The sequence below is a fragment of the Crotalus tigris genome, unplaced genomic scaffold (genome assembly GCF_016545835.1).
Source record: "Crotalus tigris isolate CLP2741 ecotype Arizona unplaced genomic scaffold, ASM1654583v1 scf7180000018278.843604, whole genome shotgun sequence".
NCBI lineage: Eukaryota > Metazoa > Chordata > Lepidosauria > Squamata > Viperidae > Crotalus > Crotalus tigris.
This window is the reverse complement of record NW_024096920.1, coordinates 625,952-644,106: the sequence shown is the minus strand read 5'-3', so window position 1 is coordinate 644,106 and position 18,155 is coordinate 625,952. Positions and strand designations below refer to the sequence as shown.

Below are 18,155 nucleotides of genomic sequence, written 5' to 3'. Positions count from 1 at the left end.
ATAAGGTCTTTATTCTCAACCTTTACAAGCAGCCCAGAAGAATACATTGGAACGATGGAATTAAAAGCTAAGAGCCCAAAAGTGGTAATGCTCAGGCTCTACTGTACTTCTGAAATGGACCCTGTTGTAAGATGCTGGGTGAGTCATCTCTTCAGATCCTGCCTTGGGCAAATTTGAATGACACCATCAGCTCAAAGAAGTCCACAGAATAACAAGATCTCAGAGGTCTTCTAGTCCAACCCCCTGCTCAAGGCAGACCTTATATCATCCCAGTCAAACGGTTGTCCAATCTATATTTGAAAACCTCTAGGACAGTGATGGCGAACCTTTTAGAGACCGAGTGCCCAAACCGCAACCCAAAACCCACATATTTATCGCAAAGTGCCAGGGCTGCATCAGCATTGTGGTACTCTCGGGGGAGCAGGGAAGCGCCTCTGAGTGCCGCCTCTGGCATGCAAAAACTGGAGGCGCAAAAATGGACCACCGTGTTACAAGGTGCAAAAATGGCCACCGTGGCACCGCAGGGTACAGATACAAGGTGTTGCACCACATAAGAATGGGGCAGGGCTAGTATCATGCAGGCACTAGCCCCTCCCCATTTGCAGTGCATGCGGGCTTGTGGCCCCATGTGCGCATGCACGCATGTAAAATGATTCCCCCTCCCTTTTCTTCCAGTCCACCAATCAACAATGGTTGGTGACCTCTGCTTTACCATCTCTACTCGAGCTTGCTAGTCGGCCACTTCGCCTCCTTTGTGCTGGGCGGGGCTCCTGCTCCGGGCAGCGGTGGCGGCCTGATGGACCTGTTGCTGGTGGCGGTGGCGCGCGTGCCAACAGAGAGGGCTCTGAGTGCTGCTCTGGCATGCGTGTCATAGGTTCATCACCACTGCTCTAGGATGTGGGATTAGAGTTAGACAGACCTTTGGTGTGAAAAAGAAACATCTTGTTTACAATTCAACAGGATGGCTAGTTGCTTTAAGTGGCAGCAACTAGATGAGCAGACCAAAACCAACTTTTAATCTGAGTGAATGGCATTTGATCCGATGATGGAGGACACTGTCGTTCATCCATTGCCATATTTAGATCACTTTCTAGTCCACATAAGACTTGGACTAGCACTGACAATTTTACCTAGTTTGGGTAATGCAACATCTGCAAGAGAACCAAGCTCAGAGAGCATCAAGGACTTATTTCAACTCTTGAGCTACAAATATTCTCCTTTATTAGTGACTTCTCTGTTCACCAAGCCTTGGTTTACCAAGGAGCTCCAGAAAATACAGCAACGGATGGAGTACTAGTTGAGAGAAATTAGAAATGAACTTGACCAAATGTGGATAGAACAGCGGTTCTCAACCTATGGGTCGCGACCCCATTTGGGGTCAAACGACCATTTTACGGGGGTCGCCAAACAACGCAATCCACCATTTTCCCCCCTCGGGGCGGTGGCGCGCATGCGCGCTGCGCATGGGGGGCGCGCGCATGCGCAGCGCATCCGTGTGACGGGGTCGCCGTCACACAAAGGTTGAGAACCGCTGGGATAGAAGCTCATGACTGAACCTATGGCTTTTATGACTTGTGGACTTCAACTCCCAGAATTCCTGAGCCAGCCATGCTGAGGAGAAAGGGAGAGGTTTCCAAGCTGAGCCATGCTGGCTCAGGAATTCTGGGAGCTGAAGTCCACGAGTCATAAAAGAGCCTACCCCTGACCTATACCAAGACTGTAAGAGTAGCAGGAACCAAGATTTCTCCATCTTGATTGCTTTGGGAGATTATGCCCCAGAAACCTTGTTTAGAGCTACCTGTTCTCTTTTGGAAAAGGATCAGCAGGAATATCATTCTATGTTCGTTCTCTGTATGACCATTATTCTATGCTTTAAGACTTATACAGGAAAACAAGAAGAAACCTCATTAGTTGCCCTTCTATTCTCTGCCTAGAAAATAATTTTCAACGTTACTCTGTCTTTGAATCTGGAGGTACCATAAATGTTTTGCAAGATTGCCATAATTAGTCCAATCTAACCTGCATGAAAACGCACAGATGATCTGTATTTCTTTTTCTGCCTTTTTTTTTAACTCCGTGTTCATGGCATATAGATAGAGAGATCAGTTTCTAGTGGATGAAATGCCCACAGGGATTATTGCAAATGATACAGAGCAGTGGTGGCGAACCTATGGCACGGGTGCCAGAGGTGGCACTCAGAGCCCTCTCTGTGGGCACACTCACCGTCACCCCAGTCCTAGGCCTTCAGCTGGCTTTTATAAAACCTTTTTGCTTTAGGCCTCCACCGCCATGTGCAAAAAAAAAAAAAAAGGTTCAATCAATCAATTTCAATTTCTTGCGGGAAAAAAAAAGATCTTGCAAAGTTGGAATTAATTGATTGAACTTTTTAGTCCCACCCAGTCTGCCTTTACCACCGCACCCACGCCCACCCATTGGGCCACACCCACCCGGCACCCAAGGATGCATAAGTGGGTTTTGGGTTGCAGTTTGGGCACTCGGTCTCTAAAAGGTTCGGAATCACTGATATAGAGCAAGTTATTTTGATCTGATCCAAGTGGAAATTTACAGACAGCAACAGGTATCTAAGGCTTCCTTAATTTGCAAGGAGCCATTGTGATAATTTATGAGCCAAAGGCATAAGAGGTGCACCAAGGAAGCTATTAAAAATAAATAGGTCTATATAACTATCGGCATGGGCTGCACATATAGGGAGGATATCGAAGGAGGATGCCTCTCTGATTCTTCTATGCTTTAAGCTTGTAATCAGCCATATACATCTACATAAATCTTATTAGAAGATAACAGAAGTGATTTTGCACCATAAAAGACAAGACACAAAAGAGGGCTGGGTGACTTTGGGCCAGTCACTCTTCTCAGCTCATCCCACCTCACACATTTGTTAGGGGGAGGGAATAGATTATATTTATTAAAGGTGAGCTCTTACATTAGTTAAACCAGGGGTCTTCAAACTTGGCCTTTTTGACTTGTGGACTTCAACTCCCAGAATTCCTCAGCCAGCATGCCTGGCTGTGGAATTCTGGGAGTTGAAGTCCACAAGTCATAAAAGGGCCAAGTTTGAAGACCCCTGATTTAAACCATACTTTTGAAGTAGGCAGAAAGAAGAATGTAGTGGACCAGGCAATGGTGTAATTTAAACTATAGTGTTCCCATCCAATGTTTTCTCAACATGCTGGCTGGGGAATTCTGGGAGTTGAAGTCCACACATCTTAAAGGCTGCCAAGTTTGAGAAAATACTGAGCTAGAAGGTCTTCCTATAAACTCCAACCTGTGAAGCTTTTGCAAAGCTTTGAAGATCTGGCTATTTTCCCCAGGCGTTTTGATCACGGGGTAGAGATGAATTCTGGGGTGGCATTATACTAGGCGATTGTTTTAATCTTCTATCTGATAGGCAGCTGTATAAAAAGATACAATAAATACATCAGGGGTCTTCAAACTTGGCCCTTTTATGACTTGTGGACTTCAACTCCCAGAATTCCTCAGCCAGCGTGCCTGGCTGAGGAATTCTGGGAGTTGAAGTCCACAAGTCATAAAAGGGCCAAGTTTGAAGACCCCTGCAATACATAAATATATAAATAAATCTGCCACCCTTGCATGAATGCAAAAACTCTAATTAGAGTCTAATTGGTTTCTGTCATTTGGAGCTCAGAAAGACCACAGCTGAATCCAGCTTTCAAATTGTTTTTACAAATCCCGGTAATAGCGCCTTAAAAATCTCATTCCAAGAGATTTTTTTTTTTTTGTAAAGTTCTGAATCTTTTCTAGAATTAGCATTCCGGTGCTTGAAATTATACAAATGGTCAATTAAAAAAAAAACATCCTCATCCCATTCGTTATGATTACTTTTCCATTAAGATAATATTAAGATAATAAAGAGTACAGAGAAGAGCAACAAAGATGATTAGGGGACTGGAGGCTAAAACATATAAGGAACGGTTGCTAGAATTGGGTATGTCTAGTTTAACGAAGAGAAGGACAAGGGGGGACATGATAGCAGTATTCCAATATCTCAGGGGCTGCCATAAAGAAGAGGGAATTAAGCTATTTTCCAAAGCGCCTGAAGGCATGACAAGAAGCAATGGGTGGAAACTAATCAAGGAGAGAAGCAACCTAGAACAAAGGAGAAACTTCCTGACAGTTAGAACAATTAATCAGTGGAACAGCTTGCCTCCAGAAGCAGTAAATGCTCCAACACTGGAAGTTTTTAAGAAGAGACTGGACAGCCATTTGTCCGAAATGGTGTAGGGTTTCCTGCCCGAGCAGGGGGTTGGACTAGATGACCTCCAAGGTCCCTTCCAACTTTACTATTATTATTATTATTATTATTATTCTCACGGAAGAATCGAAGTGGTTAAAAAAAAAAAACTCAATACCGCCAAACAGTAACCCTACCTAAACTTCTTCGGCGAAGTCCCGCATGCGCATCACGGCCTTTCCTAACTGTGGGCGGAAGTGATCTCTTCGAAGCTCGGTGGACCGAGGGGGGGGGGGGAAATTGGGAAAAACCGTCATTCTCGTGCGGCCGGAGCTGGCGGTTCTCGCGATATCAAGAGCCGGTCGCGCGCGAGTTCGGCCTTTTCTCGGAGAAGACTGCGGCTAAGATGGTGCGTATAATTTTGAGAGGGTTTCGCTCGGGCTTTGCAATCTGCATCCATCCGGACTGCAGAGAGAGGAAGGGCGGCCTTTGGGTCGCTTTAAGTCGTGAGAAAGGGACGAGAGAAGGGGAGGAGAAGGGACGGGAAGGAGGGGAACATTGGGGAGAAAATGAAGAGAGATTAGCCGAAGGAATGGCTGGCGAGCATTACATTGGGCCCAGGACTAGCATATCCTGCGAGAAACGCCGTTTGGGGTTGGGGCTGTCATAAAAGCCTCAGAACGGCGTGTCCTTCCAAAACCTGGCTCCCTGTCTAGGGGGATCTGGAAAACGAAAAAAAAAAAAAAAAGCAGTGCCTCTGAGCGTTATCAGAGTTTTCCCAAAGCCGGAAAGAAAGGTGAAGGTTGCCATAAATAAATAAATTGCTCACAATGCACGCAGTTTGGATTTGATTCCTTGGGCATTTTAATAGCATTTTTATTACTTGAACTCGCCTCTTGCCGACGGCCCATAGAGAAGGGGAGCAGATGTAGCAAGGGTTTGTGTGTGTGTGTGTGTTGTGTGTGCGTGTGCGCGCCTGCCTGGCCTCCTAAATTTCTTCCTTCTGGGGTATCCGTCCCACGTTGTAGCCCTCTGCATTTTGAAGGTATTCCCACGCATTTTGTGGGTTTCCTTCCCAATTGGAAATAATAAAACGGGTTCTGAAACGCGCAAGCATTTGCGAAGAGGGGAGATGGGTGGGGAGGGGGATTGCATTCACGGTTGTTGTTTTTGGGAGTTGAAGTCCACAAGTCATAAAAGGGCCAAGTTTGAAGACGCCTGGTATAGGGGTCTCCTACTTGAGCAGGGGGTTGGACTCGAAGACCTCCAAGGTCCCTTCCGGTATTCTGTAAGGGATGTTGAAGGTTTGGGAGTGTAGCAAGAATGTGGATCCATTGGGGTGATGGGAGAGCCTGGCCTGTGTGCTTTTGGAGGGCAGAAGGAGAAAGGTGGGAGGTTTCATGGCTCGACCTGAATGCCTGTAGGATCTCCTTACATGTGTGGGTATACCTACACACAACATTAAGTGGGCCCATTTCATGCTCCTTCTCAAGGACCACCAATTTCAGGAATCTTCTCAATTGCACCTTCAACATCCCTTACAGAATACCGGAAGGGACCTTGGAGGTCTTCGAGTCCAAGCCCCTGCTCAAGTAGGAGACCCCTATACCAGGGGTCTTCAAACTTGGCCCTTTTATGACTTGTGGACTTCAACTCCCAGAATTCCTCAGCCAGGCATGCCTGGCTGAGGAATTCTGGGAGTTGAAGTCCACAAGTCATAAAAAGGCCAAGTTTGAAGACCTCTGCCCTATACCATTCCATGAAAATTGGCTGTCCAATCTCTTTTTAAAAACCACCTGCAACTTCTGGTGGCAGGCCGTTCCATTGATTAATTGTTCTCACTGACAGGAAATTTCTCCCTAGTTGTAAATTGGATCTCTCTTGGATAATCTTCCACCCATTACTTCTTGTCCTGCCCTCAAGTGCTTTGGAGAAATAGGTTGACCCACCTTCTCTCTATGACAGCCCTTCAAATATTGGAATACTGTTATCATGTTATCCCTAGCCCTTCCCTTCATGAGACTAGACCTGTGATGGCGAACCTTTTAGAGACCGAGTGCCCAAACTGCAACCCATAACCCACTTATGCATCATCAGGTGCCGGGTGGGTGTGGCTCATTAAGTGGGCGTGGCTGTGGTGGTAACGGCAGACTGGGTGGGACTAAAAAGTTCAATCAATCAATTCCAACTTTGCAAGATCTTTTTTTTCTCACAAGAAGTTGAAATTGACTGTTTGATTGAACCTTTTTTTTTTTTTTTTGCATATGGCAGCGAGCGGAGGCCTAAAGTGAAAAGGTTTTATAAAACCCGGCTGAAGGCCTAGGACTGGGGCGATGGCACGCGTGCCCACAGAGAGGGCTCTGAGTGCCACCTCTGGCACCCGTGCCATAGGTTCGCCACAACTGGACTAGACATACCCAGTTCCTTCAACCGTTCTTCATATGTTGTAACCTCCAGACCATGGTCATTTTGTTCTTCTTTGCACTCTTTCTAGAATATTACAATATTCTTCATTTCTTAACAGTATTCTTTATTTGTCAAATTGTATGCTGCCTTAAGTGCAGGGTGACTCTAGGTGGTTTACAAGTAGTTTTATACAAAATAGTTTGCTTCTAGGGATCAGAATGGCCTTCCCTTCCTGGCTTGCAGGAAGTCTGTTAAAAGAACTCTTCCATCAGCCCCAGAGGCCACAATGTTATGACTGCTCCCTCTGGTGAGGAATAGTATTTTAATTTGGGGTCCACTTAGTAGTGCAGGGGTCTTTAAACTTGGCCCTTTTATGACATGTGAACTTCAACTCCCAGAATTCCTCAACCAGCGTGCCTGGCTGAGGAATTCTGGGAGTTGAAGTCCACAAGTCATAAAAGGGCCAAGTTTGAAGACCCCTGTGATAGGACATCAAATGAGTCGTGCCTGATTTTTATTGCCACAGTCGTTAAGTAGATCATGCAGTCCATAAGCAAAGCCACTTTCCTCCATTGACTGTTTGTTAAAAGCCCCCAGGAACTGGATGATCATGTTAACACAGAACGCTGCCTACAATCATTGTAAATACATGCTAGTTACCAAGTGTCCAAATTTTGTTCATGTGTCCAGAGCATGTTTCTCAACCTGTGGGTCGGGACCCCATTTGGGGTCGAACGACCATTTCATGGGGGTCGCCAAACAACGCAGTCTGCCATTTTTTCCCCCCTTTTCCTTAGCTGTGCTACTCCCTTTTATTCTATTGGCTTTTGAAAGCCAATAGAATAGACTCTCTTGAATAGAGTCTAATTCTATTGGCTTTCAAAGACCAATAGGAATTGTCCAGGCTGTCTCTGCCCTGCTGAGCCCGCCAAAAGTCCCATTCTGCAAACCGTGCTGCACCAGTTGAGTAGTCCTCGACTTACGACCGGTTGAGTAGTCCTTGACTTACGACCGGTTGGGGGTCGCGGCATTAAAAAGGTTGAAAACCACTGGTCCAGAGGGATGCTGTGGCAGATGTAGGTATGAGGGCCAGTCATAAATCACTTTTTTCAGCACTGTCATAACAAATAGTTGAACAAATGGTTGTAAATCGACTGTACACATGTGGTAGTGAGGTGCAGGTAGGGAAGGCTGATGGCCAGGTAATTAATTGGCTCACAGAATAAGAGAATAACAGTTCGAAGGGATCTTGATGGTATTCTAACCCAGGGGTCCCCAGTCCCCAGTCCTGGATCAGTACTGGGCCATAGCATGCCAGCAGCCAGGCTGCCCAAACAAGCAAAGCCCCATCTGCAGAATGCAGGCAACACAGAAAACCATGCATCCTCCAGTCCACACAAAAACCTCTCTCCGTGGAACCGGTCCCTGGTGCCCAAAAGGTTGGGGACCTGTGTTCTAGCCCAACCCCCTACTCAAGCAGGAAGCCTTATATCATTTCAGACCAATGGCTGTCCAGTCTCTTCTTAAAAACTTCCAGTGTTGGAGCATTCATAGCTTCTGGAGGCAGGCTATTCCACTCGTTAATTGTTTTAACTGTCAGGAAGTTTCTCCTTAGTTCTAGGTTGCTTCTCTCCTTGGTTAGTTTCCATCCGTTGCTTCTTGTCTTCCCTTCAGGCGCCTTGGAGAATAGCTTGATTCCCTCTTCTTTGGGGCAGCCCCTGAGATATTGGAAGACTGCTATCCTGTCCCCCCTTGTCCTTCATTAAACTGGACATACCCAATTCCAGCAACCGTTCCTTATATGCTTTAGCCTCCAATCCCACGAAGCGTGATTAGCCATAATTTCTTACTTTGAATACATTTCTAGTTTGAATAAATCGCACTGGACTGAAGTTAAGTAATTTATTAAATCATAAGCCTCATCTTTGACCAGATAAATAATAGGTTGGCGTTAAAAACAAAGGTATGCATAGAGGTCTAGCTTACCTTACTGCTTCGCCGTATCTCAAGACGCGATTATCCTGTGTGTTTCTCTTTCTGCAACAGGCGGAAGTGGAACAGAAAAAGAAGCGAACCTTCAGGAAATTCACCTATCGAGGTGTTGACCTGGATCAGCTCCTCGACATGTCCTAGTAAGATCTCTTTTCTCTCATTTAACCACCTCTGTTTCTTTACTTCAGATTTGGCAGCCAGTGTAATGAAGGTTCAGTCTGAACCTGTTTAGTGAAGGGATTGGGGCTTTAAAAGGTAGACTGTTCCAGAAGTAGAACTGCGGAGCACAATCTGGATAAGAAGTCTCTGAAAATCTTGAATTGGAAGTCGATTGTAGTGGCTTGATTGGAGAGAATGTTGCTCATTGCATTATTGATGGCATTACTTTTTTAAGTCTCACGGACAATTTAGGATGAGTGGTTGCTCTCCATGTAAGACTGGGAAGCGTTGACACTGATCCTGTCAGGCGCAAAGGATCTGGACCATATGTTAAGTTGTGTATTGCTATGTAAACCTATACACAAGAATCTGGTCAGCTAAAGTTCAAATCTGCATTGGCACTATATAAGGGTCAAGCGAATTCAAGGGGGGATTTGAATTGCTTGTGGCAATGTAAGGACTCTTAAGCTGATGATATACTTAACACGACCCCCAGCTGTGCTTGCTCTGTTCCTGCAGATCCCTCCCCTTCTAGGATTTGGATCTCCTTCCAAGATCCACCCAATTTCCAATTGGAAATCCTTTTCACCATCCCACAGGGGACCCTTGACTCATTCGCGTTGGATTGCAGGCATCACTTTTGACCTGATCAGGCCTCTCTCCTCCTTTCCAGTGAGCAGCTGATGCAGTTATATAGCGCCCGTCAGCGCCGGAGACTGAATCGTGGTCTGCGCCGCAAGCAGCACTCGCTGCTCAAACGTCTCCGCAAGGCCAAGAAGGATGCGCCTCCCATGGAAAAGCCAGAAGTGGTGAAGACCCACTTGCGCGACATGATCATTCTTCCGGAGATGGTGGGTAGCATGGTGGGCGTGTACAACGGGAAGACCTTCAACCAGGTGGAGATAAAGGTGAGCAATCGGGCTGGGAGGGGAGGGAGAGATCCATTTTAGATGCCCCAAATGACCATGTTTCTGCAGATTTATTTATTTATGAGACTTATATACCGCTTTAAGTGCAAGCACTCTCTAAGCGGTGTACACCAGTAAGCAATGTATATATATATTTACATTGCCCCCAACAATCTGGGTCCTCATTTTACCTACCCCGGAAGGATGGAAGGCTGAGTCAACCTTGAGCTGGTGAGATTTGAACTGCTGACCTGCTGAACACAGTCAGCTAAAGTGGCCTGCAGTACTGCACTCTTAACTGCTGCGCCACCTCGGCTCATAAGAGAAACGGTTGATTAAAGAACACAATTCCTTAACCCCTATCGGAAGTGGGACATCAGTTGTGGCTGGGATTAGACCAGGGTGGCCAACCTGGCAACTTTTAAGTTCTGCAGACTTCAGCTCCCAGAAATCCCCAGCCAGGATGGCTGGTTGGGGAATTCTGAAGTCCACAGCTCTTAAAAGTTGCCAGATTTGGACATCCCAGTTTAGACCTTGACAAGAAAAAGGAGAAGTTACCTTAAGACAAAATTCTGTTTGAAATTATCTGGCAGCTGCACCAAATCCTGGAAAGACAATGCCTGATTTAGTCAATTTATTTTATTCAACAGAGATTGCTTCAGTTGTCAACTGAGTGTCTTACAATCTCCACACTCTATATAAACAAGAATAAGACGTACATCAGCAAGATTTAACAAGCTTGCTGTCATTATTACAACTGTTGAAATGTACCCACTGGATCATAACAGCAAATAAGAAATTCATAGTTTGTCACATTTGAGTGCCATAATTACCCTCCAAATTCATCACCTGTGTTGCAAAACCACCTTTGACAATAAATCTTGTGAATATTGTGAGGGAGTTTCTCCTTTTATATAAAGATAATCCTCAATTTACAATTCATCTCAAAATTTCTATTGCTAAGTGAGACAGTTGTTGGGTTTTGCCCCATTTGGCCACTTTTCTTGCCACAGTTGTTAAGTAAATTAATAACAACAGTTGTTAAGTAACAGATTTTGCCACTTAACAATTATTAAGTGAATCTGGCTTCCCCATTGACTTTGCTTGTCAAAAAGTCTCAAAAATTGATCACGGGACAGTGCAACCGTCATTAATATTAGATAGTTAGAACAATTAACCAGTGGAACAACCTGCCTCCAGACATTGTGGGTGCTCCATTACTGGAGATTTTTAAGAAGAGACTGGACAGCCATTTGTCTGAAATGGTATAGGGTTTCTTGCCTGAGCAGGGGTTTCGACTTGATGACCTCCAAGGTCCCTTCCAACTTTATTATTATTATTAATATGAACCATTTGCCAAGCATCTGGATTTTGATCAGGTGACCATGGGGATGCTGCAACAGTTATGAAAACTGGTCATAAGTCACTTTTTTCATTGCCGTTATAACTTTGGACACTAAATAAATGATTGTAAGTCGAGGATTACCTGTACTTTATTCTGAAGCTAGTGAGTTTTTATGCATTAACAGAAAAAAAGTGCTTTGGCATTCCTTTTGTATCCCTTATGCAAATTTGCTGCCTAATTTATAAAACTACTTTTCTCCACCTTCTTGAAAGAATCGCCTTTTCATTATATGTTTCTTGGAAACTTAATGTGCTTTTTTTTCTCTCTTCTCTTTCAGCCTGAAATGATCGGCCACTATTTGGGAGAATTTTCCATCACATACAAGCCTGTGAAACATGGCCGACCTGGCATCGGGGCCACCCACTCATCTCGGTTCATTCCTCTAAAATAAGAGCGTTTTTGGGGAAGGGTATTTTTATGTGTAAATAAAAACATTTCCCAAACAGCTGGCTGGTCTCATCTTTGGATAGGAACTCACATGCTTTTTGAGTTTGTAGGATTTACAGTTCATCAACGCAGTAGGTAAGAGGACGAGAACCGTACTATAACATGACTTTTTTTCCTCCATGGGGGAAGGAATTGTAGTCAAATAAGACTTAATTTTCCTTCTGCAAACAGGAGGCTGCAAATTTTGTCTACTCAGCAACAGTTTCATGAGAAGGAGTGCTGTTCGGCCACACATATATTTGAGCTTGTGGGCTTATGCTACCAAAGTTCAGACCTATAGATAGTCCTTGATTTATGACTGTGATTAGACCTTGGCATTTCCGTCATAAGTCACAACAGTTGTAGGCTGAAGCGCCCACATGACAATGCCCCGATTTTACAATTTTTTTGTAACATTAAGCCAGGAGTCTTCAAACCTGGCCCTTTGATGACTTGTGGACTTCAACTCCCAGAATTCCTCAGCCAGGCACGTGTGCCTGGCTGAGGAATTCTGGGAGTTGAAGTCCACAAGTCATCAAAGGGCCAGGTTTGAAGACTCCTGGCATAAATTATGGTCACATGACTGGAACCTTGCAACCCACCATAAAATTTGCATGAACTGAACGCCGAATCCCTCATCTGGATCTGGTTGGATTAACAACAGATTCACAGGGAGTTCTTGAAAAGTGGCCCAAAAATTTTCTTTTCCTGAGTAAGACTGTTAGACTTAATAGGGTGTTCATGTGAGTTGCACCCCATTGTATGACTTCTTTGTCATTGTTAAGCAAATCACTGCAATTGTTAAGTGGATCATGCAGTCATTAAAATCCGGTTTGTCCCGTTGACTTTTCTTATTGAAAGCTGGCTGGGAAGGTCACAAACGGTGATTGTGTGATCCTGGGGATGCTGCAACTACCGAAATAGATGCCTGAACTTTGATCATGTGAAGGGATGCTGAAATAGTTTAAATGTGAGGACCTATTTATGAGACCATTTTTTCAGCGCCCTTGTAATTTTGAATGGTCACTAAGCAAATGGTTGCAATTCAAAGATTACCTGTAATGCAAATTTCTGGCAGAGTTGGGGCAGAAATGAAGCTTTGTGGGTTAGAAGCAAAGCAGCTTCAAGGAAAAAGTCTGTCTTTTGACAAAGGATCTTTGGGACAATCGTGACTTGGATGACTTGAGAATCTTCATAGAGGCTAAGCCAGGATGTGATTTTCTCTGCATGAACCCAGCTGTCCATTTTAAGGCAAAGCCTTTGATAAGTTTTATTACGTGTGCTGATAAGTTTTATTACATGTGCTGCAGCTGCCCCAAAAGCCAACACAGTGCTAGGCTGCATTAACAAGGATAGAGTCAAGATCAGGTGAAGTATTAATACCACTTCACAATGGCTTGGTAAGGCCACACTTGGAATACTGCATCCAGTTTTGGTCACAATGTAAAAAAGTTGTTGAGACTCTAGAAAGTGCAGAGAAGAGCAACAAAGATGATCAGGGGACTGGAGACTAAAGCATATAAGGAAAGGCTGCTGGAATTGGGTATGTCTAGTTTAATGAAGAGAAGGATGAGGGGGGACAGGATAGCAGTATTCCAATATATCGGGTTGCCCCAAAGAAGAGGGAGTCAAGCTATTTTCCAAAGTGCCTGAAGGCAGGACAAGAAGCAATGGAGGGAAACTAAAATCAAGGAGAGAAGCAGCCTAGAACTAAGGAGAAACCTGACAGAACAATTAACCAGTGGAACAACCTGCCTCCAGAAGCGGTGAATTCTCCAACACTGGAAGTTTTTAAGAAGAGACTGGACAACCATTTGTTTGAAACGGTGTAAGGTTTCCTGCCTGAGCAGGGAGTTGGACTAGATGGCCTCCAAGGTCCCTTCCAACTTTATTATTATTGAGTAAAAATTTGAAAACAAACACTGCTATATTAACAGTAAGAAACATCAATTGCAAAAAGGCTGTGATTGACACTGTTAGAATTCCACAATTCTATAGATTTAGCAAAAGTCACCTGGACAGGGCATTTAAAATCCTGCATGGATAAGTGCTCCGTTCCCACAGGCACTTTGATGGGAACGGAGCACCACAAAGTCCTGGTCTTTCAACACATTCTCCACCTTCCCTTGCAAGGCATCTTGTGCAGATAGTCCTCAACTTAACATTCTTTTTACCAACCGTTCCAGGTTACAGTGGCTCTGACAAAAGGCACTTAAGAACTGTACTTCTGCCCACTGCAGAATCTCCCATGGTCACCATCAGATTTCGGACTCTTTGACCGCCTGCGTGTATTTAGCATGCAGCATCCCGGGATCACGTGGTCATTTGAGCTCTTCCGACAAGCAAAATCAACGGGAAGCTGGATTCACTTAACAACCGTGGCAAAAAAGTTGCAAAATGGGGCAGGATCAATGGTGGGATTCAAATACGTGAACAACCGGTTCTCCGTGTGGATGCTGCTTCCGGAAGTCCGTTCTGGGCCTGGGCAACAAAAAATTAGCTACCGGTTCTGCCAAACTGGTGCAAACCGGCTGAATCCTACCACTGAGCACGACTCGCTTAACTGCATTGCTAAAAAAACAAAAAAACAAATCCTGGTCCCAGTCCTAGTTGTAAGTCAAGGACTACTTGTAGATGACCTCCAGACCAGACACAGAGGTGAAGATGAAGATTTCCAAATATTGAGATCCCCTTTAAACTGGAACCCTGTTGTAAGATCTCTTCCAGGTAAGGTCCCATTTGGAGGGTGGCGAGCACATTGAACGAAGAAGAGGCTTTCCCATTAGTGACATTTTGCAGGACGAGAAAGTGTTTTGAAGCATTTCCCGGATTGCAAGACACGCAGCAATGACAGCCACTGAGATGCAAGCCCAGGAGGTCCCCGCTATCAAGAGGCCGAATGCCTCCTTTCGGCTGGCCCCCTGGATGGTACACCATGTGGCTTCAGGACAAGACACAGAAGGGGGGAAATCGAACGTCTCTGGATAGTGACTGTAGAGGCTGTGGAAGGTCATCACGAAGAGGCCCTCCAGAAGGGTCTTGGCCAAGAGGTTGACCAAATGCAACCTGAGCTTTAGACCATGGCTCCAGGGCTGACTCTGCCCACCGAGGCCCTTGCCCTGGACGTCCCGGGAGGGAAACAGGAACACGCAGGCTAAGCCGTGGGTGAGGAGGCTGGCTGTCTGCAACAGGAAGAGGTTGAGAGGGGAGATGGGAAAGGCTTCATCCCAACAAGCCAGGAGGCAGCTCGGCCGGGTGGAATTGCACAGCAGGTCAGCCGACTCGTCCCGCCAAACCGTCGCGGCTCCTAAGATCAGGAATCCCAGACGGAAAACAGTGAGACTGGCCAGGCTGGCTCGGCACAGCCCTGGTGCTTGATCGCCAGTGCCACTAAGCAGAGTGGCGATTGCTTCTTTCTCCATGGCTTTTGGCTGCAATAAAATATTGCATACTGTGATTACTCACATTCCTTTTAAGATTCGCAGAGGTTGGTCCCCAGATGGGCCCAGGACGTAATCTGGGGGCTCTCCTGGACTTGCGACTGCTGCTTGAGAAGCAGGTGGCAGTCGTGGTCAGGAGAGACTTTACGCAACTGTGGCTTGTGCATCAGTTACACCCTGCTCACAGTCACCCACGCCCCAGTCAAATACACTCCATATGGCAGTGGTGGCGAACCTATGGCACAGGTGCCAGAGGCGGCACTTGGAGCCCTCTCTGTGGGCACACGTGCCGTTGCCCCAGCCTCGCTTCCCCTGTGACCTCTCCTCTCCAGCAGCCCCCCTGAGGGAGAGTCGCCCCTGAGCGTGGCCCACGCGGAGCAGCGCAGCCAAGGACATGGCAGCCAGGCAGCGTAGTCAAGACTCTGCCCTCACACACTAGTGTGCACAGTTGACATTGCAGGGCGCGGGGAGAGGGTGTGGCTGCCATAGTGCTGCTGAGCTGCCTGGGCGATCTGCGGCAGGCCCTGGAAGCGGTGAGTGGCCCTGCAGGTAGGTGGCATGGGGGATGGGGGGAGGGAGCGGGGGCAGGGCATGGGGTGGAGCAGGGGTGGGGCCAGTTTTTGGCCACTCGGTCTCTAAAAGGTTCGCCATCACTGCCATATGGGGCTGCCTTCAAAAAATATCCAGTAGCTTCAATTGGTTCAAAATGCAGTGGCCTGCATGATGTTGCACAAGTCTAGATTTGCACATGTGAGGGAGCTGCATTGGTTGCACACATGCTTCCAGTCCAGTTCCAGGTGCTGGGTTGTCACCTTTAAAACCCTATATGGCCAGGGGCGAGATTATTTGAAGGACCGTCTTTTTCCGGTGATATCTACCCGACCCATGATATGTTATGGGTCTCCACCCCTAAGGAGATCCATCTAGTATAGGGGCCTTCAAACTTGGCCCTTTTATGACTTGTGGACTTCAACTCCCAGAATTCCTCAGCCAGGCAGTTAACAGGAGTTAAGCTTGGCTCAAGGAACAAAGTTATATTCAGACATCACACTAAGGTATTGTTCATCGAATAAGCCACAATTGACTGGGTTCGCACAATGCAAGGCTGAGGATGGGTGGTCTGTGAACTTCCTCCTGCTTTATTTTCAGAGTTCCTGGAGGGAGATCAGATCAGATTAGATCAGATCTTCCGGGATGTGTTCGCTCAAACTTGTTGGAAGCCATTACATTATAAATGCTCCAACACTGGAAGTTTTTAAGAAGAGACTGGACAATCATTTGTCTGAAATGGTATAGGGTTTCCTGCCTGAGCAGGGGGTTGGACTAGATGACCTCCAAGGTCCCTTCCAACTTTATTATTATTATTATGGATCATCGCACAGTCAGCCAGATGTTCTGACTGGATTTGGCATTTTGTCTACCTATCGAGTCCTTACCCAGGACCTGGGATAGGCAGATGTGGATGTTTGATGGTATTACAGGTATCGTCGCAGGATGGAAGCAGTTCCTAATAAGGCCGCCTTTTGCAATTGACTAATAGCGAATTTGTCAATGCCAATGGTGTTCAAGTGGTGCTCCAGTTGTTTTGGGATTGCACCCAAGGAGCCTATTACTATTATTATTATTATTATTATTATTATTATTATTATTATTAAATCTCCTATAAGACTGTAACATTGCAACAGCTTAATTTTGAATTTGAAATGGAAACCCTTCCAAAACATTTGCCACCCCAGTGCTGAGCCATGAACCCAGTGCTGCATTTGGTTAACACAGCCCAAATAATGAAAGAAAAAGTTCTGTTGCTTTAGCACAATGTGGGAATTGATTCTGAAAATACAGTAGTCACACATCACCAGTAAGGCAACATTGCCAAAAAGTAAGAAGAGTCTAAGACTTATATGTCTGATGGATTTGTGTGTCTCAATCCTGTAAGCTGTTCTGACTCACTCATGTGAGATGGGTTGCTATATATCACACATAAGTACATATGTGTGTGTGTGCACACGCGCGCGCGCACGCATGCATGCGCACGTATATAGGTACTGCTCAACTTAAGACCACAATTGAGCCCAAAATTTCTGTTCCTAGGTGAGACATCTGCTAAATGACTTTTGCCCCATTTTATTTTTCTTGCCAGAGTTGTTAAGTGAATTACTGCAGCTGCCAAAGAAAGCCAACACAGTCCTAGGCTGCATTAACAGAGGGATAGAATCAAGGACATAAAATGGGGTGTGACTCCTCTGTCTCAGCAACAGAAGTTCTGGTCCTAATTGTGGTCATAAATTGAGAACTACCTGTATACACAGCCAGACTTACCTTTAGTTGTTTAGATGCCTTTCGGACTTAGTCACCCCTGAACATGCTTATCTTGACAGTGAGGACAATCAACCAGTGGAACGACTTTGCCCCCAGAAATCGTGGGTGCTCCATCACTGGAGATTTTAAAGAAGAGATTAAACATTCACCTGTCTGAGATGGTATAGCTTCTCCTGCTTGAGCAGGGGGCTGGACTAGAAGACCTCCAAGGTCCCATCCAGATTCTATTCTATTCTATTCTATTCTATTCTATTCTATTCCACTCTACTCTACTCTGTTCTGTTCCGTTCCATTCCATTCCATATATTCTATTCTATTCTATTCTATTCTATTCTATTCTATTCTATTCTATTCTATTCTATTCTATTCTATTCCACTCTACTCTATTCCACTCTACTCTATTCCACTCTACTCTATTCCACTCTACTCTATTCCACTCTACTCTACTCTACTCTGTTCCGTTCCGTTCGGTTCCATTCCATATTTTCTATTCTATTCTATTCTATTCTATTCTATTCTATTCTATTCTATTCTATTCTATTCCATTCCATTCCATTCCATTCCATTCCATTCCACTCCACTCCACTCCACTCCACTCTGTTCCATTCCGTTCCGTTCTGTTCTGTTGTGTTCTATTCTACTCTACTCTACTCTGTTCCATTCCGTTCTTTTCTGTTGTGTTCTGTTGTGTTCTATTCTACTCTACTCTACTCTACTCTACTCTACTCTACTCTACTCTACTCTAGGCTTATCAAATTAGCCAGCTGAGTTTTTGTGAAACAGTAACCATAAATGAGCCTTACAATGTTGGCTTGCACAACTTAAATCATGGTTTAGAGTGAAAAGAACTCTTACAGCTTTAGGGACTTTCTGAATTTTATAAACAC

At 45.3% G+C, this 18,155-nt stretch overlaps 1 protein-coding gene across 1 annotated transcript; it reads left to right on the top strand.

Moving 5' to 3' along the window:
* Positions 1–4,376: 4,376 nt before the first annotated feature.
* On the top strand, positions 4,377–11,528 carry RPS15 (ribosomal protein S15; the record flags this gene model as incomplete). Its single annotated transcript, XM_039349452.1, has 4 exons — positions 4,377–4,622; positions 8,666–8,751; positions 9,444–9,678; positions 11,361–11,528. Coding segments are annotated over 4 exons (681 nt in total), but the record flags the coding sequence as incomplete, so codon positions are not given.
* Positions 11,529–18,155: the final 6,627 nt, after the last annotated feature.